This window comes from Mastigoproctus giganteus, chromosome 7, assembly GCF_048544385.1.
Source record: "Mastigoproctus giganteus isolate SK-2022 chromosome 7, ASM4854438v1, whole genome shotgun sequence".
Taxonomy (NCBI): Eukaryota; Metazoa; Arthropoda; class Arachnida; order Uropygi; family Thelyphonidae; genus Mastigoproctus; species Mastigoproctus giganteus.
In genome coordinates, this window is record NC_143581.1 from 84,081,991 (window position 1) to 84,109,094 (window position 27,104).

The 27,104-nt window shown below is 36.2% G+C and overlaps 1 protein-coding gene across 1 annotated transcript in view; it reads right to left on the reverse strand.

Annotated features, from left to right (window-relative positions):
* nonC (serine/threonine-protein kinase Smg1) overlaps positions 1-27,104 on the reverse strand; it is a 1,411,261-nt gene that overhangs the window by 799,292 nt on the left and 584,865 nt on the right. Inside the window, exons 31-32 of the mRNA XM_090378365.1 lie at positions 18,148-18,288; positions 9,366-9,565 (exon numbers count right to left, since the gene is read on the reverse strand). Of these exons, the coding sequence (XP_090234491.1) occupies positions 9,366-9,565; positions 18,148-18,288 (341 nt within the window). The remainder of the gene's footprint in view (positions 1-9,365; positions 9,566-18,147; positions 18,289-27,104) is intronic.

Consider the following 27,104-nt stretch of genomic DNA (forward strand, 5'->3'; position numbering starts at 1 on the left):
ACCATTCACGAACTATACTGTGCCCATTCCTTTGCTCATTATGCATCTCGAACCCATACTTCTGGCCCAATGGAAACTTTACTGCTGACTGAATACAGTCAGGGTGATAAGCTTCATCAGAGAATATTACAGATTCCTATTGCTCAATTGTCCAATCGGCATGTTCTTTAGCCCAGTTAGTCATTTTTATCTCATGGATTTTGTCAATAAGAGATTCTTATGAAGTCAGTATGTCTTCAGAGTTGTCAAATGTCTCTGTCAGACAGTTCTATCACTTGTATCTACATGGATACAAGTGATAGAACATGGATTTCAGGTCTGTTGAACTTGCATGGTGATCACAGAAGAAAGCTTGGAGGGAAGGGGTTATATTAAGTTTCAAATTTCTGTCCGGTTCTGCAATATTTTTCTATTTTAGTAAGGTTCCAGATTTTATTTTGACATCCTCGGTGTTATGTTTCATTTTAAGTAAACATGCTAATAACTGGTTTAATCAGTGTAGTACTAGGTAAAACACATAGTGAGCAGCACTGAGAAATACAGCAAAATGGTAGAGAGAATGAGGGGAGGGGGGAAATCCTACATGAATGGAATGTCCAGTTTGAGAAGAAGTTTTTAATAAAAATGGCAATGTGTCCACTAAGATCAAAGTTGAAAATATCTTTTAAAATTCTAAATCTCCAAGCTGTGTCATAAGCTTTCTCGACCGTTATTGAGATTTGTTGGGTCCATCCAATGGCTTCTAAAGGGCTGAGGGCTTTATTTTCTCAGTCCTGAATTCATCTTTCTTTAGAAAAAAAAGACATTGGCCTGTTTCATTTCATCTTCCGGAAAGAATAAGTTCCAGGACTGAATTATCTGATACCTTCTTAACGTATACATCCATTATTTCTTGTTTTGCAGGTGCACTTCTGGTTTTTATTATTATTATTATTATTTTTTTTTTTTTGGCATTTCTTTACCAATTAGTTTTGAAAGTGGTGGAGCACTAGGAGGTACAGATATAGGAATGGGAGCTAATTGTTTTTTGGGCGGGCTTTTGTGAGCTATTTTTGTGCAATAGGAGTGAACGACTCTTGATGGAATAGTTATTTAAGTTTGTGTCCCGATGGTACTCTTCCCAGAGTACCAGATTTGTGTCCCAATGGTACTCTACCTAGAGTACCATCGGGACACAAACTGAAACTTTCTGCACATTTCCACTATATATTGGTTGGATGCGTTTGCTGGCCTCTTCATAAGAGATGTTCAGCTCCCTTTCTAGTTTTCAATTTATTTTTCATCCAACACTAGCATGCTTGAAAGTATGCAGGGTGCTCACCATGTCAAGTTCAACAGATTGGCTTGGAAGCTGAACGTTCCTTGCTCTTGTAATCTTTGACACCACACAGAGTGCAGGTAAGGGAGCCATAACTAGCTGTGTGGAAAGCTGTACTTTCGGCATTTATAACACGTCAGGATTTGGGATGTAAATTCCTTACTGGGTAGTTTCAGTTACCTGCCTTGATGGAAATTAAAGGCCATGGGGTATTGAATGTAAGGATAAAAATTTGCATAGTAAACATGGTTTCCATGCTTATGCATTGATATTCAATTGGAAGTTGTCACTCCTTGTTCTTTCAATTCAGAGTAGATATCTTCTTCTGAGACTCAAAGACGATCCCACCCTGATATGATACCCTGTCAAGAGTTTAGAATTTTATGGGGGTTACAACAACAACAACAGGAATCCCCCCCCCCCCCCCGATAAGTATCGATGTTGCTTTCAGAATTTGCTGGGCATGTCGTGGACTTGAAGATTTGACTAAAAGGCCTTTACACAGATATTGGAAAATAAGGTAAAATGATGTCACTGATGGTGGATTTCAGTCTTTTCACAGAAATATTATAAGTGTTGTCTGATTGGTTAAGTATGGACCTCTAATCTTGTCTTACCAGGGACCAAAGTGGTGCATTAGAGCTGGGCCCCCTTCACCCAAAAGGATTTTCCATTCTGAGTTTCTACATGGAGAACAATAATCTGTGGTAGGGTAGATTTGCAATTTGTACAGAGTACTATAAAATAAATAAATATATATGTATATAAAACAAATTAAAACTGAAATTATATACAGCCAATAAATAATAAAAGAAATACAGTCTGTCCTCGTATAGCACGATAGTTGTATTCCTAGAAACCCTCGTGCAATATAAACAACGGCACCTAACCCCACTTTTCCCATAGGCCCTATGGGAAAAGTGGGGTTAGGTGCCGACCACCCAAGATTGAACACACATTTGGAACCAAAACATTACCAAACACAATAAATAATCGGGTAATTTTAATCGTTATAAAATACTTACGTATTTTATAATGATTAAAATACGTAATAAAAAATATAATATTTTTTTTATTATAATATAATAAATAATAAATAATAAATATTTTTTATTATTTATTATATTATAATAAAGTATTTTTAGTATTTTTTAATACTAAAAAAGTATTTTTACGAATAAAATACGTATTTTATTCGTAAAAAATTTATTATATTAAATAAAATAGTCGTAATAAAATACTTACGTATTTTATAATACGTAAGTATAAATTATAATACGTAAGTTGTAATAAAATGCTTACGTATTTTATTACAACTATTACGTAATAAAATATTGCTAATGCTTCTGCTTCTATCGTAAGCAAACTTGTTTTTTGTTTGATTTTTCTATTCAAACAGATGCCAGCCGTTCCATCTCTTACAATTCTTGTGTCTTAATCTAATGGATTTTAATTACCCTTTGAGTTGTTCCTGCTATGAAAGTTGTTTTTATTTTCTCTGCATTCTTTGTAATTCTCGGCGTGAGCTCATTTAGGTCTGTAGCACGTGCAATATCACATGGTCTTTCATTTTGCTCAAAGCGTTTCACAATTTCATATATTTTTTTCTATCGACAGAGGCAGACTGGCCATAAGCCTTACCCGGGAAATCCCGGTGGGCCGGAGGCCGGTGTGATTTTGGCCATAAACCGTAGTATGAGGCCACTATAAATTTTCCAGGGTAAGAATTTTTGACCCAGTCCCCCTCTGTTTATTGATATTGCTTTTTTTTTTCTCTCTCTGAATCTGCAGTGTCTTCGCCAGGACGCTTCCTTTTCACACCTTTTAAGTATTTTACTAATTTTTAGGGAATAAAGCGCAATTACAAAACGAGGTGTCACGCTTAATACACATAAACAAAGCTGCGCGCGTATAGCAACTGAATAAATAACACCGTAAAGGCTGAGATACACTATTAACACATTTTACTAAAGCACATTTCTGGGGTTTACTACCATAAAACAATAAAAACAATTTCCAGTTGCGTTCTGCTAGTGGAATCTGTTATAAACTGGTAGTAAACTCCATCTAATTGCATTTGCGATTACATATGTATATCGATAGCTGGAATTGTGTTGTTTTTTACGTTATTATGGTGAAATGTGTTTCCCCTTCACTGATATAAAACACATAAATACATTTTCAGAATCTTCTTCATTCCTATCATGTTGCGTTCGGTTGGGGTGATTCCGCGTTCGACTGCCATTTCTTGTAAACACAAAGGCGAATCGTGCATAAGCGAATTCGGTTCGTGTTATATAAGATAACGTTCCCCTATTTATAAATCGTGTATGATCGAATTCGTGTAATGTAAACACATGTTATACGAGGACCGACTGTACTATTAATATAAATAGAACAAAAGCAATAAAACATCCATGAAAATAAAATAAGTATGAAGGACCTTTTAAGGCAATCAGCCTAAGGAGAGCGAGGTAATGGTTTCCCTGTTCACATCTATTCCAATACAGCCAGCGACTGATTTTGGTAGGCGATTATTGGACAGGGATTCCATGTTGGGGATGGGACCTTGCTTTCCATTGACGATATTTGTCATGCCTTGAACATATGTCTGTCTGGTTGTTCAATTGTGTTTGTCAATTGCTTATATAGACAAATTTAAGGTACTGCTATGGGTGCCCTGATTAGTGCTCCCAGAGCCAATATCACTATGGAAGCCTTGGAAGAGGACATATTTGTTGGTTTACTCATTCCTGTTAGGCTCTTCCACATATACGTTGATGATTTATTTAATTTAAGGTTATTACTTGGGGGTTGGAGACACAGCTCCTACAATATTTTAACTTGTTGTCCCCATACATTTCATTTACCGTGGAAACGGAGGCAAATACTGCTCTTCCATTCTTGGACGTTTTGGTCCATTGTGTTGGTCGCTGATTATTTACTTTAGTTTACAGAAACCTATATGTCGGAGTAACTATAACTCAGCACAAGCCCCACGGCATCTTCATTGCGTAGAAAGGGCATTATTCAATCATGCATGGTTGCACTGTGAATATGCTACAGACAGGGAAGCTAAGTTTACCAGAATCAGGACAGATCTGTCCAAATACCACCCCCCCCCAAATTATGGACAGCTTTCAACTTTATGATAGTGGGTCTATTTCCTACTGTAACCAGGATGGTTCACTCTGTGTCACTACTTACATTCCCCACTATCCAGGTGTTTCTGCGCATCCAGGGAGCTGCACCACTACAGTACTGGATATGTACAGCTCCCTGCCAAGAGATTACAGACAATATTGTTGAAGGTGAAATCAACTCTTCCACTACTGCATCATGCAAATGTGGTTTATCACATTACATGCCCAGATTGTGGGGTTTGTTATATAGGTGAATCAGAACATAGATTATGTGACTGTCTCTGAACATGAGGAGGCTTTTCGCCAAGCTGATTTCAACTACTCAGCCATTGTTGGTGTGAGCATTTCAATTGCAATCTGGGACACAATGTTGATATATTAGAGTATGCTCATGATTCTCACCATCTTTCAAGGTTGGATGCCCTCCATATATTTGTGGTGGGTCCCATCATTAATTGCAAGGCTGGACACATATGTCCTACTAAGATGGCTGTTGTTTTACATCATGACAAGAGATGGCAGGTTAACAACAGGGCCAGCATATGCCGCATCATTCCTGCAGAGTCTGAAGGTTGAGTATTTCGTTGTTCCCCCTTTACTTTTGTCCTTCTTTTGCAGCACACGATCTGCACCTTTTGTTGTTCACACATGCACAAGGCTATACTTCTGCATAATATAAGGACTTGTTATTGTTTATCTTGTTTAAGTTGATAAACAGGCTCACTGCCTTGAAAGCTTCTTTGTGCTTATTTTATTGCTTTTATTCTCTTGGTGGTAATAGTTTTTCTTTTATTATTTTTTGATTGCATATAATTTGTTTTAATTTGTACACAGTGTATTTTATATTTTATTTTATAATTTGTACACTATTATATGAATTTGTAGAATATAGGCTTTGTGGTTCACAATAAAAATATTATGTTGAAAAGCATTCACAAATCAAAAAAAAAAAAAAGGTTGGGAACTGCTGCTGCTGTAGTTGAATCTGCAATACTGCATCCATTATACAGAATGGAAATATGAGTCTGTTTCCTCTTCATTTTCAGAATTTTGTCCCAGACTGCCTTAGTGGTGATAGCAGTCACCTGGGTAACAGATAATGTGAAGCTGATATATAGCCCCCATCATGGGATCTGATGAACAATATATTGTAGCATGCTTTGGTGTGTGCAAATTTAAAGACTACAAAATTAGACATGGTTGGATATCTTCAGAATATCACATAACCTTACAGTATTTTTTTTCCTAGTGTGCATTCCACAGTGGCTTGGGAAATGGTGGACAGAGGGTATATTTTTATTTTCGAATTGTAACTGCAAGAGCATGGATAATATTTTCTGTGATGTACATCACTGGTAGGTTATGTACTGAATGTAGTGATCTTAACCTCTGCCAAATATAGGAAGTCATTCCAGCGAGCCTGATATATCTTCCACTGGGATAATCTGAAAGAAATAAAGTTATCACAGGAAAGTGATCAGTCTCCACCACCTTCCAAGTAAGTGATTTGAGGAAAGAAAGGGACTAGACACCAAGATTGCAGAAAACATAGGGGTAGGCATGTGGAAGGTGTCAGTACCCATATTTAGAAGAAAGAGATCACATACAGTGAGCAGGTGCTCTACGATGGCACCTTCCATTATGTCCCCAAGCAGTAAGAGAGTGGAAGACAACTGCATAATAAGACAATTCAGTTCTGTCTGGGGAATATCAATTCCAGGTGGCAAATAGATCAGACAGTTAATAAAACCCCTAGTGTAAAGTGAATTGCTACTGCCTCTATGATGGTAGAAAGTACAGTTTGGGGGCTGGTTACCAATAAGAATAGCAACCCTCTTAAATGGCATGTCTAGCTAATTCTATCCTTTCAGATGACAGCAAGTTTATGCAAAGCATGGTCATCACTTTCCTTTAAATATGTCGCCTACAAACAAAAGTAAACTGCTACCTAGTTTTAGCAGGAGAGCCTCTGTCATCTGTATTTCATTCGAATCCAGGACAAGCAGGATACTTAATGATTTTGTAATAACTGAGAGCAAAGTGGAGGAGAAATTGTTGAAGTTACATAAGAAACACAACTGAGGTGGACGGAATCTATCCAGTTATATTAAAGAAGGTGGTAAAGCAACTAAGCAAACCCCTAGCCATAATTATGAGAGCATCCTTGGACTCAGGGGAGGTTCCCACGGACTGGAGATGTGCAAATGTATCCCCAATTCACAAAGGGAGGGATCGAATGGTGACATGAGTAATTACAGACCAGTTAGTTTAACTTCTGTTCATTGCAGGATCATCTAGACAAGACTGTAGCAATAATTCACACACAGCATGGGTTTGTTAAGGGAAAGTCTTGTCTGACAAATTTGATAGGATATTATGATGTGATTACAAAGGAACTGGATGCAAAAAATAATTTTGATATATATTTGGATTTCAGGAAAGCTTCTGACACTGTTGCGCATGGAAGACTATTGTACAAATTGGAGCAGAATGGTATTAAGAGTAAGTTGCTACAATGGATAAAAGGATGGTTGAGTGGGAGAAGACAGAGGGTGGTAATTAATGGGTGCTGCTCTACGTGGACTATTGTTATTAGTAGAATCTCACAGGGTTCGGTGTTGGGTCCACTGTTGTTTTGTCTATTTATCAATGATATTGATGAAGGTATAACAGGATTAATGTCGAAGTTTGCAGATGATACAAAGGTTGGCTGAGTTGTTAATGACAGTAATGGCAGTGTGCTATTGCAACAGGATCTAGATAATTTGGGCAGATGGGCTAAGAAGTGGCAACTGAAGTTTAATCTTGACAAATGCAAAGTACTGCATATGGGTAGAAGTAACCCCAGAGAAATGTACCAACTGTCTGGTACTAAACTTAGGGTGGTAGAAAACGAAAAAGACCTGGGAGTAATTGTGCAGTCAGATATGAAGTTTTCTGAGCAATGCAGACAGGCTGCCAGGGCAGGTCATGGGGTTTTGTCAATATATATAGGAATTTTGCTAGCAGGAAAAGGAGGTGATTGTCCCTCTGTATAAGGCAATGGTCAGGCCAAACCTTGAGTACTGCGTACAGGTCTGGAGGCCTCATTTTAGGAAGGATGTAGATTTGCTTGAGTGTGTACAGAGAAGGGCAACAAGATTGGTGAGGGAAAATGAAGGGATCCTCTTACCAAGAGAGGCTTAAGTTCTGCAAATTGCAGTGGCTAGAGACTAGGCACCTGCACGGTGATCTGATTGAGGTGTGTAAGGCCTTCGCTGAATTCTGATGGGATCCTTCCACTTGTTCAGATTATGAACCTAAGGAGGCATAAATTCAAATTAAGAAAGGACAGATGTAGAATAGATGTGTGGAAATTTGCCTTTAGCCAGCAGGTGGTTAATTGCTGGAACAAACTTCCATCTGTCGTGGAAGTTGATAGGTTGAATAAATTTAAGGAGGAACTGGACAGCCATTTGGAAGGAATGGTGTGATTTTTTTTTTTTTTTTTTTTTTGGCTGATGCTGCATAAGCTCATACACTTGCTTTCTTACATCACATGCCACTACTACTACTACAATTCTACTGCACGAATCTAATCATTACTTGGAAATGGTGGATCCACCAGTTTGCTTCCGAATGACGAAAGCTTGTATTCTCAGACTTGGATTTCTTGTTTTTAAAGAAGAGTAGCCTTTTGTGCATTTATTCCTTTGCAAGGAGATTCAAGATTGAATAATCAGGTACCTCGTACACCTTCACATATATTTTGTTTAATATTAAAGAGGATACGTAAGTGTTTTGCAGTTTTCTTTTATTACTGGATTTTGGTGGTGGTGGTGATGTGGGGGGGGTACAGCGAGAGGTACTATTTAGGAGTGGCTGACTGGTCATTCTGCATCGGTTTTTTTGCAATTAATGTGGAATGGAAATAAATGATTCTTTAAGTGTGATAGTTGTTTTAGTTTGAGTTCTTCCAAAGCAACATCTCTCCTTGCAGCCTTTTAAACAAATGAAGGTTTAAAGCTATTCTACTACAGAATGACCTGGACTGGTTAAAAATACAGTTCGAAAAATAAAAATTAAGATTTGATGTGCAAAATTCTACAAAACATAATAAATGTTTTGTATAATTGTTTTTGCACCTGGAGAACAAAAACTCAGGAGTAATTTATAGTGAAGACTTTACGGGGGAGGAGTTAGAGGTTCAAAACGTGAAAGACTTGAGAACAAAAACAAACAAGTTTTTAGTGAGGTGGAAAGGAACCATCAGAAAGACAGATGGTGTCTTATGAATAATTTATTAGACACCAATTCCTTTATCAAAGATAATGGCATACTGGAACTTGGCATATTGTGTTCAGGGCTGAAGGCCAACCAACAGAGGATGCAAAGAGGAGAAACCAGTCCATTCAGGAGACTATGCTTCACCCTGAGGAATGTCTGAGAAGAAAAGAACTTCAAAGCTTGACTATTAAACATTATAGGAGGATCTTGAATGAAGCATAAAAGACCATAAAGGGAATTATAAAACAAATGATGGAAGAATATTCTTCCATTGCTAGTTAAGGCAAGTAGCCTGGGTACAGAAATAACAGGACATTAAATCAATTCAGCATAAGTTCAGTGTAAGGAACTCTGCATTAAATACATTGAATAAATAATCTTCCAAAGATGCAGAGGGTTTGGTAACATTCCACCATGGAACTGAGTGATCACATTCTAATGATGATAAGCATAATATGAGACTGGATAGTTGGTTTCCCCATTGGCAAATGCAGAATAAATTTGCTTCTTTGCATCATTTAGACATTCTCATTAACATTAAAAGAGAACTTTAATTTATAAATTCATACTATCACAAAATAATTAAAATGGAAAATTATGCATAAAAAAAAAAGCAATAAATGAGAACAACTGCTTACCACTGGCAAGATTTTTCATATCATTAGGTTCATTCTTAGAGATCAATAAGCTTAATATTTCTATCTCATTCAATGCTTGTAACAACTTAGGTGTTCCATAGGTACCAGTCAGAGAATGTTCTTCTTGATTATAATCAGGAAAAAATTCATTATTTTGTTTGGATTCCTGTTGTAGATATTTCACTAAGCAAAGCAAAGATCTTTATAAAAGAAAAGAAAAAAAATAAATTTATAGAAGAGAGTAAAGTAAGTACAAAATCTTAAGCACATAAGACCATTAATCCTATTTCTATTCATTCATTCATTCATTCACTCACTCACTCACTCACTCACTCACTCACTCACTCACTCACAGAGAGACACAAAAATATCAAAGGTAATAATCTTTGGTTGTAGGTCATTTCAACACAGGCCCGAGAATTTATGCCAATTTATGCATAGTCACTTTTGTGAACAGTGACTCTCAACTGGGTCCCTTGATGGCTAAGTATTTCTTAATTTTATGTTTGTTAAATATTAGTACAGTAGGCCCTTGATTTAACAAACTAATTGGGGGGGGAGGTGTCTGCTATTCCTGAAAGTCCGTTAAATCGAATGTATTTAAAAGCATATATTAATAACGAGCTTACAACGTACAGGATGTATTAAAATGTTATTATAATGTATAAGTATGAATAAAATATTATAATGTACATTGAGTAATTTATATATGCCACTAAAACATCTGTTAAAACTATAAAAATAAATTTATGACAGAAACCAAACTGTATTTTAATTAAACACGTCAAAAACTATACAATGTAACTAATGGAGTGTTTCCACCACTTTTATTTTTTTCTTCTTAAAGCTCACAAAGTTTTTTTCAACGTGTACATTAGTTTTTTCATTTAAATCCATTTTAGAGGGAAAAAATACTTTGAAATTTTTAAACTCTATTGAATAAAAACATACAAAAAGTGTTAATAAAAGATACATAATATTCAATATTAATGTTAACTTAATTGAAAGAATCAGGTGCCTCGGTAGCCAGGTGGGCAGGAGAAGCAGTACGTAGCACACGCTTCTTGATTAGACTGGGGTTCGAGCCCGTGACCACCAAATAATGAGGAGGCGGAAAGGTCAGGGAATGACCACCGCATATCCCCCGGAGCAATGTGGCCTTAGTTGCTAACGCTCCTAACATAATAATAATAATAATAATTGAAAGAATCACAATTTTCAGAGTCAGAAACAACTGTCATATGGAGGGAGAGGTGTTAATTCCTTGCTGGTAGAGGATTCTGGTGAAACAGGTCCAGTTGATGAAGTTGTCTTGAAGAAATCATCAAGCTTCAGCTGCCTGACACCTTGGTGCTGCTTCCTTATTACTGTCGATCAAAATTCTCTAAAATGTTCATAATAAGGAAGCACATCAGGGTCTGATGATGATTTGATATAATGTATGATGTCATACACATGTTCTCTTAAAACAGACAATTTAGGATAAGGTGCAACTGATTCTTCTTTGTCATCATTGCAGATGACAAAGAAGAATCTCCATGAAGAACATTTTCCGCAATCTCTTCCAGAAAAAATTTGATAGCCCGGATCACCATCATTTTCGATCCACTGTCTCACATCCTTCTCAGTTGTGTTTTTGTTGATGGCCCTCAGAGGAGTGTCCCAAAAATTAGACACCTCAATTCCCTCAAAGTTCATTTCAGGTTCTATGTTGTACAAGCAGTGGCCAAGGTAGCAATCTTCATATCTTTCCACGCAGCTGCTAAGATGAAGATAGCAGATCTGATGTTGTATGCATGTAAATTTTGAAGTGTCCTAGTGCCTCTTGTATCCTCTTCTGTTTCTTCCAAAACAACCATCACCTCTTCCAAAAACTTCTTCTTATACAACCTCTTAAATGCAACAATTGCACCCTGATCCATCCGTCGTATCAGTGAAGTAGTGTTAGGAGGCAGAAAAACACATTTAACTCTCCCATCCCTACTAATTAACTTCTCAGCATTAGGGTGAGCAGGTCCATTATCTAGCAGTAAAACAGCCTTTATTTCATTAGAAGGAATTTTCCGCACATCTGTCTGATAGCATCGCACATCAGACAGATGTGCAACGCTATCAGATATAAACAGGTTCTAAATTTTTCCTTTAGGACAGAAATTTTTTGTGCATTTAATCCAAAGTCCATTAAATCGAGGGCCTACTATATGGGGGGAGGGAAAAAAGTATGATTATATACCATCAGCCATTATACTCACTTTTATGTACATAAATAAAAAACAATGTATAAAAGCAGTAGAGAACAAGTGAATATACGGCACATACTGTAGTATAATACACAAAATTGGTGTCACAAGCGTAAACTACTGAAAACTACAAGAAAAGATGACAACATGCAGGCCACAGTTTCTGACATAAATGTTATGCAAGCAATTAGAATTTGAATTTATAATTTAGCATATAAGGAAGATTGGGGTCAAAAAACACTTACGAATGAAAATACTACTGATTACCAGTTATGTGCATTTAATGACTGCCTAATAGAGATTCAAATACTATATGTAAAAATGAACAAAAAGAATAAAAATGAACATTGTTTTCAAAGTCAAACATCTAAAAACATGGGTAATCATTAACACTTAAACTAAGATGGCTATAATGATCACAGACAGAGAAAATAAGAGAATCAGTAAATTCTAGAAGTAGAAATAAGTGTTTGATGTTAACATTAAATTAAATTCGAGATAATTACAGCACAGCTTTGAAAAAGGAAATATGAATATGAGCAATGAATCAATCAGTTAGAAAACACACAACACCACTCAAATATACAAATTTATAGTTCAAATTTTCAGTGGGTACAAGTTTCCTTAGCAATAAAACCCTACAGTGGCAAGGTATATATTATACACATATAAAAACCTAGATGTAAGAGGTGAAAAGAAATATAAACTGATAAACATATGTGGTTGTTGTAGTTGTGGATTTTGGCACAAGGGCCTCTTGGGCCATATTTTTTCCTGTTCATGATTTACTTATGACTATACATGTTATTATGATCAGAGAAAATTATAGAAATTTGTGTGTTTCAAACAGTTAAACAGTTCTTCAAAATTTGCATCATTGCCAAGAATATGTGATAATGTTAAGGGTTCCTGCAAGTTGGATAGAGAGCTAAATCTGGATTTTCAGATAGTTGATTGTTGGGGGCATTCAATGAGAATATGATTTATTGTTAGCTATTACTGTCAAAAGAAACAGTGAAAAGGGTTCTCTCCCATAAGCAAATACAGATGAGTTGGAAGAGAATGACCAATTGGAGTCCTAACAGAATCACTTCTTCTAACCTATTCTCTCCAGATCTCGTCTCTCCTGAAATCAGACATCCACAGCTGTGGATTTTTTTTTTTTTATTTGCAGCAGTTTATTACTGATTTGAGTTTGCCAAAGTTGAGACCATTTTTGCCTATATATTGTTTTAATAATGTATATGTATTCAGTGAAGGGTACTTTCAGTTGTCAAAAAAAATCCATAGTTGGGATGTTGCGTGATGATCAAGAGCAAGCTCTGGCATTGATGTGGGCAGCTGAGAGCTTGATGGCTGGCAGTTTTATAGTGACATAATTCAGATCAGATCTTTTTAAGAATGGAATGAAAGGAGAAAAAGTAGACTAAATGGAAGTGATTGCACTTAAGGAGTCCGTATATATATCAGAAATGGCTTGATATGGTGTTTATGATACCTACTGTTTATGATATCTACAGCTAGTTTTATTTCAACAATTCTGCAATATAGATACTGCATTCAATAGGAGTTGTTGTTGTTATTTGGTTTTAAGGAGCATTAGCAACTAAGGCCATATTGCTCCGGGGATATGCGGTGGTCATGCCCTGACCTTTCCGCATCCTCCATATTTTGGTGGCTCACGGGCTCAAACCCCGGTCTAATCAAGAAGCGTGTGCTACGCACTGCTGCTCCTGCCCATCTGGCTACGGAGGTGCCCGCATTCAATAGGAAGAGACATGGCTACTGCTGCAGCACCTACAGCTGAATCTGTTTTAGAGACATCAGTATAGATATACATTCTCTGAGATTTCCAAGGAATGAGCTTTATGTAGCTGTTGAAAGTCGGTGTTTTCTTGAGAGGATTTTCTCCAACTTATAAAGAAATTGTCACAAAGAGATGAGAACTGAGTCCAGGGAAGTTCAGGAGTAGCAACGTCTTTGAAGAAATTCTGGAAGTTAATGACCCAACTGAGCATGAGCTCTTGCAATCAAAGCAGGTGGTTTTATTAGGCTTACTGTGGTATAATGTCACATACTGAGGCTCAAAGAGATACTGTCAGCTGAGGTGGGATGGAATACTTTTAATCTTTGCTGCATAGTTGCACAATAAGAATTTTTGCCTTAGATGTAGGGGGAGTTCATTTACATAAATATACAGGATGTCAACAGGAGATGTTCTGAAGGCTCCCAAAGCTTTTTCTAAAGGTTCTATGCCGATGGTGTTTAAACATAATAGAGAACTTTTCCTAGTGGAGTTGTAGACAGGTATTCCATAACACAAGTGTGAACTTATTAAGGTTCTACAGAGATGTAGGAGGCGGCAAAGATTAGGACTCTTAGGATTTTCAGTTTTTTAAGGCAAGTCGTCCAAAGATAAGCTATATGAGTAGCAAAATTAAGTTTGTTATCTAAATATAACTCCAATAGATTGAAATTGTTGGTAACAGGAATCAGGCTGTTTTTTTAAATATATATTTCTAGATTTTTTTTTTTTTTTTTTTTTTTTATGAAAATCCCAAACACGAAAGGTATCAAAACCTATAGTACTTAGTACCATGCATGGGTTGAAGGAGAAGTATGGGGAGAGGAAGATGCCGGAAACTTTGCTCTAGAGACTAAACATGGGTTTCACCACTTCAGGCCTCCTATTGGAGGCCTGAAGTGGTGAAACCCATGTTTAGTCTCTCTATTGGAGGCCTGAAGTGGTGAAACCCATGTTTAGTCTCTAGAGCAAAGTTTCCGGCATCCCCCTCTCCCCATACTTCTCCTTCAACCCATGCACGGTACTAAGTACTATTAGCAAAGTGGTGGTATTTCACCGGTTGATGAACGTCATCTACCACCTACAGATGTAGCATGCATTTTTTAGAGAAATGAACTGAAGTGGATTTCTTTTCTGCTGGGGAATAAATTCCAGTGCCCATGATTCAAAACTTTCCTACTTCAACAGTATGCATTAGCGGAAATTGTTTAAATCTATCTTTCCTTTTAGTACATATTCAATTTCAAAAGTCATGCAGATCCCAATCAGAACACATTTCAATAAGATAAGCACACTACACCTATTACCAGAAAATGCTAAATCTCCCTTTTTTTTAATACCCTTTATACTTCAGTTTTTAGGATTATCATCACAGGAATTATCAACACTAAGTGCTAGGCAATTCCTCTCCCCCAAAGGAACCCCATGCATTCAGGTTGTTCAGAAGAAGGTTGTTTGGTTTTTTTAGGAGCATTAGCAACTAAGGCCATATTGCTCCAGGATATGCGGTGGTCATTCCTTAACCTTTCCGCATCCTCCGTATTTGGTGGTGACGGGCTCGAACCCCGGTCTAATCAAGAAGCGTGTGCTACGCACTGCTGCTCCTTCCCACCTGGCTACGGAGGCGCCTCAGAAGAAGGTGCTCAATGTTGAACCATGTAGAGCAAACTACAAATGCTGGTACAGATAGAAAGTTGATTTTGGTCTGACGATTTTTTATACAGCTATTTATATATATATATATATATATATATATATATATATATATATATATATAAAAGTTATGTCACCATATTTTTTTACTCCTTTGTTAACCAAAAAATAATTAGCACTACTCATAGTAAGATTATGCTCTATAATTAAATATGAGTGTGTGACATTATTGTCACTATGAAATGCTATATCTATTTTTAGATTTGTTTCTATGCACTGCACGCTGTCTTTATGGGAATTTAGGATGTCTTATTTAAGTCTTCTGACTTAGGAGATCCAGTTAGTCTATCTCTACTGTTTTCTGAAACAGAAATGGTGATAATTTTCTGATGGGCTGCTCACTGGTAAATGGCCCTATTAATACATTTGGAGTAGGTTTTACATAAATAATTATAAGAGTTCTTGGTGATCTTTGGTAGCATTAGTGCTCTTACTCTCTTCATTTTTCTTAGGATAGCCTCAGAATGCCAAGCTATTACACAGGAGAGTTAAGATTATTGTCAATCAATGTTTTCTCTTTTTGGAAATGTGAAATTGACTTTTCCACCAGGATGCTCATTTAGGTCTGAGCATCAGGCAGGAGGTATCGGTCAGCAGCAAGGTCTGATGATGGGTATTGGCAAGATACCTGTAACGTTACACATTGTACATTAGTTTCAGTAACACCTAAATAAAATATATAAAAAAAATTCCATGTGATTATAAGAGTGGTAATTTAGATATATTAGATATATATTTAAATGGATAGAAACCATGTAGCATCTTTCCCTAACCATATTAGTTAAGGCAAAGCTAAGTAATATTTGACAGGTGCTCTTAATATATTCCAAAATGAGTATTTACAACCTTTATACAACAGTTTTGGTAAACACAACAATTATGGCTGAAAGTTATCAGAAGCCCTCAATTTGTTTCAGTTTATCATTTTAAATGGAAAACAAAATGGAAAATTTCACCAGGTGCAAACTAATATTTAGTTGAACTTCTGACCCCGATGACAGCCGCACACCGTCAGGCATTGACAAGATCAATTTCAGAAGATAATCAACTGACAGTTCGTGGTTCCAAACACGAATTATGAAGTTCACGAAGGGTCTTTGGTTTCTTTCTGGCAACTGCAGATCCCACACGATGCCAACAGTTCTCTATAGGATTCAAGTTGTAATGGAATGTTCTTCCAACCATTTTTTCACCTGTAACAAATGTAAACACATTACTGTCGAACTCTAATGCAGAAATGAAACTAGGGAAGTAACTATAGAAGTACCTACTTACACTTTTCGCCCGGTGACAAGGAGCAGTCATCTTGAAAGATGCAGTTACTTGGCAGGTTGATATAGTCTCTAATGGTTGGTACCAATTTGCCTTCCAATATAGCCAGGTATCCATTGGCATTTATGGAACCTTTTATAAACTGCAGGTGACCTACTCCGCGATACAAAATGCACCGCGATACAAAATGCACCGCGATACCATTTGGCTGGTAGGGAATGTCACTGCAGACACCATACAGTCTGGATGATATTCTTCATCATGCCTACGGCGAATCTTTTGTCTCCCATCAGAGCCATGCAGGTTGAATTTCTTCTCATTTGAGAAAATAACTGACTTCCACTACTTGTGGATGGGGGTCCATTTGACATGCTCCTTACACCAAATTAATCGGGCCTTTTTCATTTTTTGTGAGGAGGGGCTTCTTCTTAGGACAATGGGCTACGAATCCATTTTTGAAAAGGTGTCTTCTGACTGTTACTGCACTTGCTACCCCTCCTGTATGTTCCCGTTTTCTTATTGGCTCAGATGAAGAAGTTTAATAGTTTTTAAGGCATACGCGCTTCAAAATGCAGTCCTGTTCTGGCATAGAGACTCGTTTGCATCCGGTTCCTTTTTTTCCTATCAGCAGAACCAGTATAATTGAGTTTGGAAAGAAATCTACTCATTGTCGACAGATCACAAGACACTCTATAAGCAATATGACGGGAAAGAACATCCTTCTTCCTGTAAAGCAACAACAGCACTCTTTCTTCGTGGCATCAACTGCACGTCACTCACCGTCCTGACACAAGCAAGGAATAACTGCAACTTTTGCAGAGCATGCTTATATAGCTGAAAGTAAGAGCTGATGCAATATTACATCATAGCCTATGCATGTCAATCTTATCTGATGCAATCTTTAAGAAATATTGCCATATATTTATGTTATTCAGATGACAATTACAATTTTAAGGGGTGATGCACTTTCTTTGAACACCAGTGTAGAATAATGAAGAAAATTCATACATAGTAGTACAGGTTTCATAATGGTCAATAACAATTAAGCTGATAACTCATTTTTTATTACTATAATGAAATAAGATCAGCCCAGGATCAAATAGGAATTTATTGATGATAACAAAATTACTGGAAAAATTTTGTCTCTGAATTACCACACAGAGTTCGGGTCTTCCATGAGTGTTACACAGTCAGGTAAAAGAAAGAAATGAATTTATCTGCAATTAATGAATCAAAATAGGGCACTGGAGGTTGGCTATCATTTGAGATCTAGAGAGTATATGTTCAAACCCAGCTTTTAAGTTATACCATATAAGTACTCTATATTTGACAGAATAAATTAAGTTTGTTGTTGGAAGTGCAACAACAGCAAGGAAGACCAAATTTCTGAAGCATACAGGCAGTGTACAAAAAGGATTTAATATATTTAAGTGTTATTACTGGACAACATACAGGGATTGGATTCTGGCCTTTGTTATTGAAAGGGGAGAGGGTTTATTAATGTTTATCTGTAAAGTAAATTGGGAGAAAGCTCATATAAGAATTGGCTTTACAATAAGAATTTAGAAATTAAAGCTAATATTTAGATCAGCATCCTCAATGGTAAATGAAATGGACCAGAAAAATCCTGTTACCTGTTTCTTGTCAGCACTAATATTTAAAATGTGCCAGAACTGTGTGTGTGTGTGTGTGTGTGTGTGTGTGTGTGTGTGTGTGTGTGTGTGTGTGTGTGTGTGTGTGTGTGTTGACTTACCTGGTATTTAATTCTGATAGTTTTCCTACATCTGCATTTCTGAAAGGCTGATGATCATTCTTATTATCTGGCTTCAGTCTCTTCATAACACCAAGACAACTATTTAACAACACATCCAAAGCAGCTTCATTATCACCACAGCTGAAGGGTAAGAGAAACTATCTTTAATATAAATTTTATTTTTTCAAACAAAAGTTTTGTTAATATATTAATAAAAGAGACAACCTTTCAATAAAAAAAAAAAAACAGTAATTCACTATGAAGTTTTTTTAGCCATACAGGCAACTCTCGGTTTACGAATGGTCGATTTACGGACATTCGCTATAACAAACATTGTAATCATTCAAAATTTCTTAAAGTTGCCAATAGAGTTTCTTATAAAACGAAATGCCAAATGTAGAGCGAACATAATTGTAATATTTAAATAAATAAATTTTTAAAAAACGTATTTATTACAATAATTATCAGGATATTGTTGAACTGGGCAATTAAGTGGACCTCGACCTTGATGTGACAGAGCTTCTGGACTCTCATTTTGAGGAATTAAAACTGATGAAATAAATAGAAGAACTTGATATTCCAGCCTCTCAGAACATCTACAAGGCAGAAAATGGCTGCAGCTTTTAAATCAATTTCTGATGGGGTTGGCAATCATTGAAGAAGAATCACATGCTACAGTGAGATTTTTGAAGAAAAAAGAATCTAACTGTGCAATCTTCTATAAAAACATATTTTAAAAAAGTTGAAAATCCAGCTGTTTCTTCATTATCAGACACCCTTCCATCTACCTCATCTACACCTAGTGCCACTTATGTGGAAAATATTGAACTCTGATCAAGATATTGACGAATCAAAGTTGAATACATATGTATGTACAGTACATATATTATGTTAGTCTCATTTTCTTTATTTCTATTTTGTAACTATTTATATTTTTAATTCTTTTTTATTTTATTTTATTTTACGTTACCTATCATATATGATAAACCATAATGCGTACATACATTATAATAAAACTTATTGTACAGACCATTCGATGTTTAGTACCTGGTTTTAATGATGCTTTAAAATGGCTGATAATTTATGATATGTATCGTAAAAGCTCAGGAATGCAAGGTATACATACCGAACAAAACATATAACAAACAACATCTTGGAACGGAATTCGTTTGTAAACCGAGAGTTGCCTGTATTAGTATTAGAAAAACAGAGCTCAGGTCAGAAAGCAATTGTCAGTTAACTACATTCAACTTTGGCAGAGTGCAATAATTCTGGGGCAACCAAATCCTCTGCTTGCATAATCATACTGGTGGGAGTATGGCTAAAAATATTATTCCTATTAAGTCAACCAATACAAGCAAGAACTGAAGTGTGGCACAGATACCACACAGAGGAATGGCTGTCATTCAGTGAAACTAGACAATACTAGGTAGCAGATGAGTCTCTTCAGCCGATGTAATATCAAGACTTTGTTTAATGTAGGTTAGAAATAGGGAAAACCATGTTTGGTCTCCCGTCTAAGGGTTCCCCCATCTCATCTGTCATACAATATGGATTATATTTTAGAGACAGTTACTTAGAGAAGTTGGCCTAAGTAACTGTTTTAAAGTTACACCCTATAAATGTAAGGAATGTTGGATGTTACCTTGATGCTTATCATCATCCATCAGAGAAAATTGAATGGTAAAGCTCCAAGTGTTACCTGGATCTGTTTGCATATAATCTTTCTTTCTCTACAGTGCCTAGTGTAATTACAGGAAGTCTGAGTACTGCATATATGAGAGCTTATCAGTGTGTATGCCACACCTGAAAATGTCCTCAATTCATAATCATGGTGTCAGTAAGGTTAAAAATCTCCTAGTAGGAGATTTACTATGATTTTCCTTTAGCCAGCGAGCAATTGATTGCTGCAACAAAATTCCATCTGTCGTGGAAGTTGAAAGCTTAAATAAATTCAAGGAAAAACTAGCCACTTGTGGAGGGAACAGATACATGAAATGAGATTTTTTTTTTTTTTTTGCTGATGCTGTATAAGCTTGCTTTCTTGAATCATATGTCACTACTAACGCTAATTTATAACAGCAAACAGATTCCAACTGAGGCCTCAGACTGTCTCTAAAAGAAAGACAGAAGAATCCTGAACAATTTTGATAGTGTTACACTGCACTTTCCTCAAGTCTATCTAAAATATTGGAGAAATCTTCAGTGAGGCTAATATTTGCCAATATGATTTGATCTGTATCAATTCAACTCTGATATCCTGGCATAAGTTAATCAACTTTAGAAAAATTCAATGGAAAAGTTGAGAGCAGTTCAAGCAGCTCATTTGATATTTTTGAAAATCTGATTCTGTTTGGAATAAAGTTCTATTGAAGACTTCATCTTATAGTCTACCTGCTGTTTTTTTTAACTTGTATGAAGTTTACAATCTGATTTTTTGAAGCAATGGATGGATTTAAGTGGCTTTACCTAGTGCTTAAAAAATGCTTGAGGAACTCATAAGTATCATTCCTGCTGATGTATCACACTTTTATGTGGTTCGGTAACATGTACACTGAGTAGGCAGAAATCATAGGATACCTACCTAGTAAATGGTAGGCCCACCTTTTGCCCAGATAAGGGCAGTCACATGGCAAGGCGTTGAGTCCACTAGTTCACGAAAGCATTCCACAGGTTTCCATCCATGCTTGCTGCACTGCTGTCCATAATTCTGTTGCATTCCTGGGTCCTGGGTGGAATATCCAAAGCTAGAATGGACCTTTCCACAGCATCCCAAAGATGCTCTACAGGGCTCATGTCCTGTGAATGGGGAGGCCATTTCATGGTAAAATCTACTGAATGCTCTCCGAACCATGTTCTAGTCACCTCAGCTCTGTGGGGAAGTGCGCTCTCCTGCAGAAAGAGACCATTGCCCAGTGGGTGCACACTGGCCATGAAGGGATGCAGATGGTCTGCAAAGATTGGAACACGTAACCTGGACTGTTCAGAGATGCATCTAGATGTACCATAGGTCCAAACGTATGCCATCTGAATATGCCCCAGACCATTACTGACCGTTCACCTGCCTGAACAGTTCCTTCTTAACATGACAGGTGTGTAGCTTTATGCAATTTCCGTCAGATATGCACTGAAATGCAACCTGTCCACTCGAAATAACTGGAAACAGGACTCACTGGACAGCTGTTAAGGAGACCCGTCTCCAATCATCCAAGGTCCAGTGTCAATGTTCTATCACCCAGTTGAGGTGTAGAATCCTGTGTCATGGTGTTAACAATGGGACTCTTGTGGGCCAGCGGCTCCCATAACTTATTGCAGCTAATGATCGCCTAATCGTTTTAGTGGAGGCGCTCGGCACCTCCCTCATTGAAGTCGGCGGCTGAAACAATGAGATAGACACTGATGGCCATGTTCATCAACCATCTTTCTCCGCCCACAGTGCTGTCCATGATGAGATGTTATTCCAGAAATGCCATATTCCCGATACACTCTTGATACTGTTGAACAAGGAAAATGCAATTTCTGTACCACTTCCACAATCGAGTGACCCCATGAGTTGGGCACCCACTATCATCCCTCTCTGAAAGACAGTTAACTCACCTTTATCCATACTGACATCGGATTACTGTCTACGTGAATGTAGTGTACCTATATACCTCCCAAGCGGTGAGTTTGTCCACTAGTGAGAGGTGTGACAGTGTCGCGTTGCCCAGGAACCAGGTATCCCATGAATTCTGTCCTTTCAGCGTATATCACCTCTGATTTTTCAGTGTAAACAATGCATTCCTCTGTTAGTTTGTATTATAATGTTAAGTTTGGGAAGACTGCTGCACAACTTACTGAAGTTTCTGATTTTGATCCATCTGTGTATGAGGGGACAATTACAAATTGTGTTTAATTGAAAAATTGTGCAATACATAATTGAAAATTAAGCATCGCACAAAACTACGCACACTACCTAATTGAAAATCAAGCATTGTACAAAACTACATGCACTACATAATTGATAATTGTGTATTGTATGTAGTTTCTGAAAATTAGCTTTTGGTAAGGTTAGAAAAGTCACTCTGTCATAAAGAAAATTCCCTCTGTAGAGGTTATAACTGCATGACGGAAGAGTCTCTGTTGGCATTTTTGCAACATCTAGATTAAGATGATATGTGTCTCATCAGATTTTTGCATCTGGTATCTAATGCTTGATTGAGTGATCTATCTGCAATTTTGATACTTGTTTTCCTGGCTGGGGTTTAACAAGGTTTTCCAGCAGGGTGCTCAGATAAGAAACTTATAAGCATAATTTAGCTACAGCTGTTAAGGCTCAGTAGTGGTTCAATGGTTTCTGCATAAAGACAAAATGTGCAATGTGCAAAACATGCATGATGCTATACAAGTGCAGTACAAGGGAGCGGATCTAGCCATTTCAGTGTGCTCCCTCCCTCCCTCCCTCTCTCTCTCTCTCTCTCTCGTGCCAAGTTGTAGACTGGTGCTTGGTATTCCAATTTCTTTATGTCCTATTTTTTGTTTTCCTGATAGCACTTTTAAGTATGAGATGTTTCAAAAAAAATTGTCTATTTGCAATTGTCTTATATGCTCAAAGAAGGTCAGCTTCCTATCATTCTAGAAATTTACCACTTGATTTAAAACAGATAATTTGGTTTCTGAATATAAGCTCAGGGTCTAAGTGCAGATTTTGTTTTTAGCAGAAGTGCACACACCGTTTTTATGTTGATATCTTAATTCCATTTCTTTGGGTCCAGTCCATTTTGTTGACTGGACATAACAAACCAGGACATGACAAAGCAGCAAACTCTTTAAGTCTGGCACCATCAGGATCGAGAGTTGCCAGATTTTGATATTTTACAGATTTTAATAAGGTATAACAGGGCTTAATTAATTCTAAAGAAGTATATTCCACAAATATTAAACACAAACAAGTGAAGTTATTTACATCTGTAAAAATTTATAATGATTAAAAGATAGTGCTCTGTCATTAAAAGATTATTTAGAAGCAGGAATTCAGCTGCAGAATTCTCATTAAATCTCTGAGTTTGAAGAGGGACACATATAGAATGTCAGTTCAACTCTGCCATGTTTCTCTGTGGAGACAGAGACTCTGTAGAAATAGAACAATGTGTAGGTGTAGTGTTATTTTGTTTGGACAGCCAGCCACCAGGAAGCAACGACCGCTAGGAAAACCTCGCCCCTCAAGGATCTAGGCCTAACTATCTAACCAGAAAAGCAATAAATTCTGCACCTGCTGGAAGTAGCGCCATACTAGCAAGTGCCAGCAAAATCCTATATCCTGAAAGGCCCGGACCAGGGGGGGGGGGGTAGACAACAAGAAAGATAGGCCTAAACAGGACAAGCCTGTAGGTAGAAATAGAAAAGAAAACAGGTTGTAACTATTTCATGTTAAATTAGGAATTCAGTTCAAAAAGGAAATTTTAATTATATTATAATTTTCTTTAATAACAGATCAATCATTTAGAGATAGATAACCTGAAATAGTTAAACAAAAGTATCATAGTATCACTCAAGTGTCTGCAACAAACAGAATTATACAGATGATTATATAACCTTATATATACAGATACCAGATGATTTATCAAACAAGATAATGTTTGATAAATCATCAAAAGGACACCATGGGCTTTCCTGACTGCCAATTTACACTGCTAAGAAAACTTCATATCTGCCCATAATATACACCCAGATCCCTTTCTTCCTCTACCATTTTTAATTCAACCCCACCAAGTATATAATTTATTTTGTGGTTGCTATTCCCCAAGTGTAAGACCTTAAATTTTGCTGCATTAAAACATATCTGCCTGTTAAAATCATCTTGAGGGAGTTCTGCTTGGTACTGATCATTAACTACTCTACCAATCTTTACTTTGTCTGCAAAATTTGACCTTAAACCTTCTATGATATCATTGATGTCGTTTATGAAAACCAAATATGACAGTGGTCCAAAAACTAAATACTTCTGACTTTATACCAATCTAAAGAATATCCATTAATCACAATCCTCTGCCTTCTGCCTTGCAGCTACCCAGCAATCCATCTTAGAATTTTTTCAGTAATCCCAACAAGTTCCAGTTTATACGATAACCTCTCATAAGGGACTTAAATATAAAGTTCATCACTATTTACAAAATATGAAGATATTTTGAGATGTCAAATTTCACAGTAAAAAGAATACTGAGCAAACAGTTGAGATAAATGTCACAGTTCATACAATTTGTCTAACAGGCTGACAGCAACAAGTAAATTTTTGGATACATTCCTTAAAATTAAGAATTTAACAAATTTAGGAGAGAAGCTTGGTGATATTCTGAAAGAATTTGGGAATTATGAATAATTTAAAGTTAAATATAGGTGATCAACAAATACAAAATGAGTTTATAATTCAGACAATAACTGTGGTCTTTTAAGAAACCCAGAGGTGAAAAATTCTGAAAAAACTGAAAGAAAGTAGGGGAGGAAATAAAGAAAAATTCCTGCAGGGAGTAACAGGACTGTTATAGACAGTAACTGTGGAAGAAATTCATTGTAATTAGAGCAAAAGAAAAGAATGTGGGTAGAATCATCAACAGAACCACAAAGACAAAGTTCAGAATTGGAAAGATGAAATTAGAAAAGTTTAAAATTTAAGGAACAGTAGAATTTATGAGGAATTTAATTTCCTCTTAAAAAAAAGCTAGAAAACATGCTGGGAGAAAACCAGTTATGACTGTTTTTATTAACAAATGCAACTTCTGGAATAAATAATTTTATGTAACTAACCTTTTTGGAAATAAGATGAGCAAAAGTTGCAAAAAATCATGAAGAATTTTTAAAATTCCTTGTTTTTCCTACTTTAGGACCGGAAAACAGGTCAATCTGAATTCCACTGAATTATGCAGGCAGGCCTTTAACAATGAAGTAAGAAAGTACAGAGTAAATTAGATATAAGTCTAAAGGTAGTGAACCAGATAGAAATGGTAGGACAGAAGTAGAAAGAGTTCTACATGACGTAGCCAGTACTAGGACGAAACTGTGCTGGATCGTACTAAGCTTGGATTCAACTGTAAGCAATTTAGTGTCTAAACCAGGCTGCATCAGCATAATGATATTTGGAAAAACAACAGCTTTGCATAATGTATACAAAATCTTATGGTTCAGATTTAGAAGAGATTAAATACAGTGCAACCTCAATAAAATTTGGGTGTTGAGTGATAACTTTAATATCCACATTCTAACTGAAGTGAGTTACAGCTGAAAATATTTTACGATTTTTCCCCAGTCATTTTAACATAAATACACTTTACTTATCAAATAAATGCTTTATTTACCAATGTTTCACGAGTGTACAGACTAAAAGACAAAGTATTAAAGATTATATCATTCCCTTTACAGACGAATATACAATGTTGTTATGGATTTATATTTTATGCATCTGTTCAGAAAGAGTCACTTAATTTCATTTGCTGGAACTGTAACAGCATTTCTTCAGTAGATAATTCTTAACAGTAGTCAGATGCAATAAGTGAAGATGTTCACTATTACTATGAAGTTCTAATTATACCACCACTTCATTAATGTTTATGAGTACTTTGTTAATTTCTGGTGCTTTTATCTTACATGAGTCATCCACATTATATCCTGAGTCACTTCCTATGTCACTAGCAATTTTTTGTTTGTCAACAAAGTCATGTGATTTCTCCATAAATCACTTATCACTTTGTGTATATTTTCATCTAGTTTAGCCCTTAGCAGTTTTTGCTACCCTAAGTGTAACATCTAGTCAAAGAAAGGATGTCATGTGCTGTTGTTTACAAAAATTTACTTTGTAACTAATGTAATGCACTTGACAAGTGGTAGATGTAGTCCGTTGTTTGTAATTAACATTCCACTGATATACTCTTTTACTGAACCTCTAGCGAATGGGGGAAAATCTGGGTGTCTTCAGTAATTATTCAATGATGAGTATTGTTTCTGAAAATTATTAGGCAACTGAATACCAAACATATTGGAGTGAATATACAGCCAATTTTTAGAAAATTTTCTCCTCTTGGAAATACAATAGTAGGATGTACAAGATAAGAGTATATATAGTATTCACTTTTTCCAATTTTCAATATGAAATTGCTAGTTCTTTGAATGCACCACTTCTTTTCATAATTTCTTTTGGATGACATGATCATACCTGCAGTATATCTGAAAGATGGTATGATAAGAAGCATTACACTGAGATTGCATTGTATTTGTAAACATTCTTAATTCACAGTTTCAATTTGCAGAATTGCATGTTATAGATCTAGTGATTAAAATGTAACAAGGATTCAATGTTTTAAATGGAAACAAAGTCACAAATATCATGTAATGTAATGTAATGTCAATTTTAAATACATAACCATTACAGAATCAGAGAGATCTATCTAATGCGCTTCAGAGAAAACATACTTTTCCATTGCAGAAAAAGAAAGAAATCAAGCAATAATTATAATAAGGTATTTGAAATCTTTATGAATTTACATATTTGGATTTTATTAATGCTTTGTAAAATTCAATAAATTTACTGTGCATAATAACAACAAAAATAACCAAGTTTTATTTTGCCACAATACTTATAACCATAGAAAAGAGAATAAAAAGGGGATGGTTCAGGGTCATTCCTCAGGCCTTCTCTTTTATTATGATTAGTATATTCTGCAAACCTGAGTGAGTGAGTGAACAAGCAACCTGTTGTTTTTCTCCCTGCTTTAGTCATGGACCCAATGAGCTGATTATATCTATGACTGGCTGGTAATACACCAGTTTTATCAGCTGGTAGACCAGTTTGACACCACTTTAAAACAGCTGAGAATGAAGACAGATATAAATAGCCCAGTGCAAGTGTTAGCTGGAAAACCAAGCTAAACACTTAGGTTGTGTGAAAATGGGTGGCTAAACATTATGGTTGTGTGAAATTAAATCTA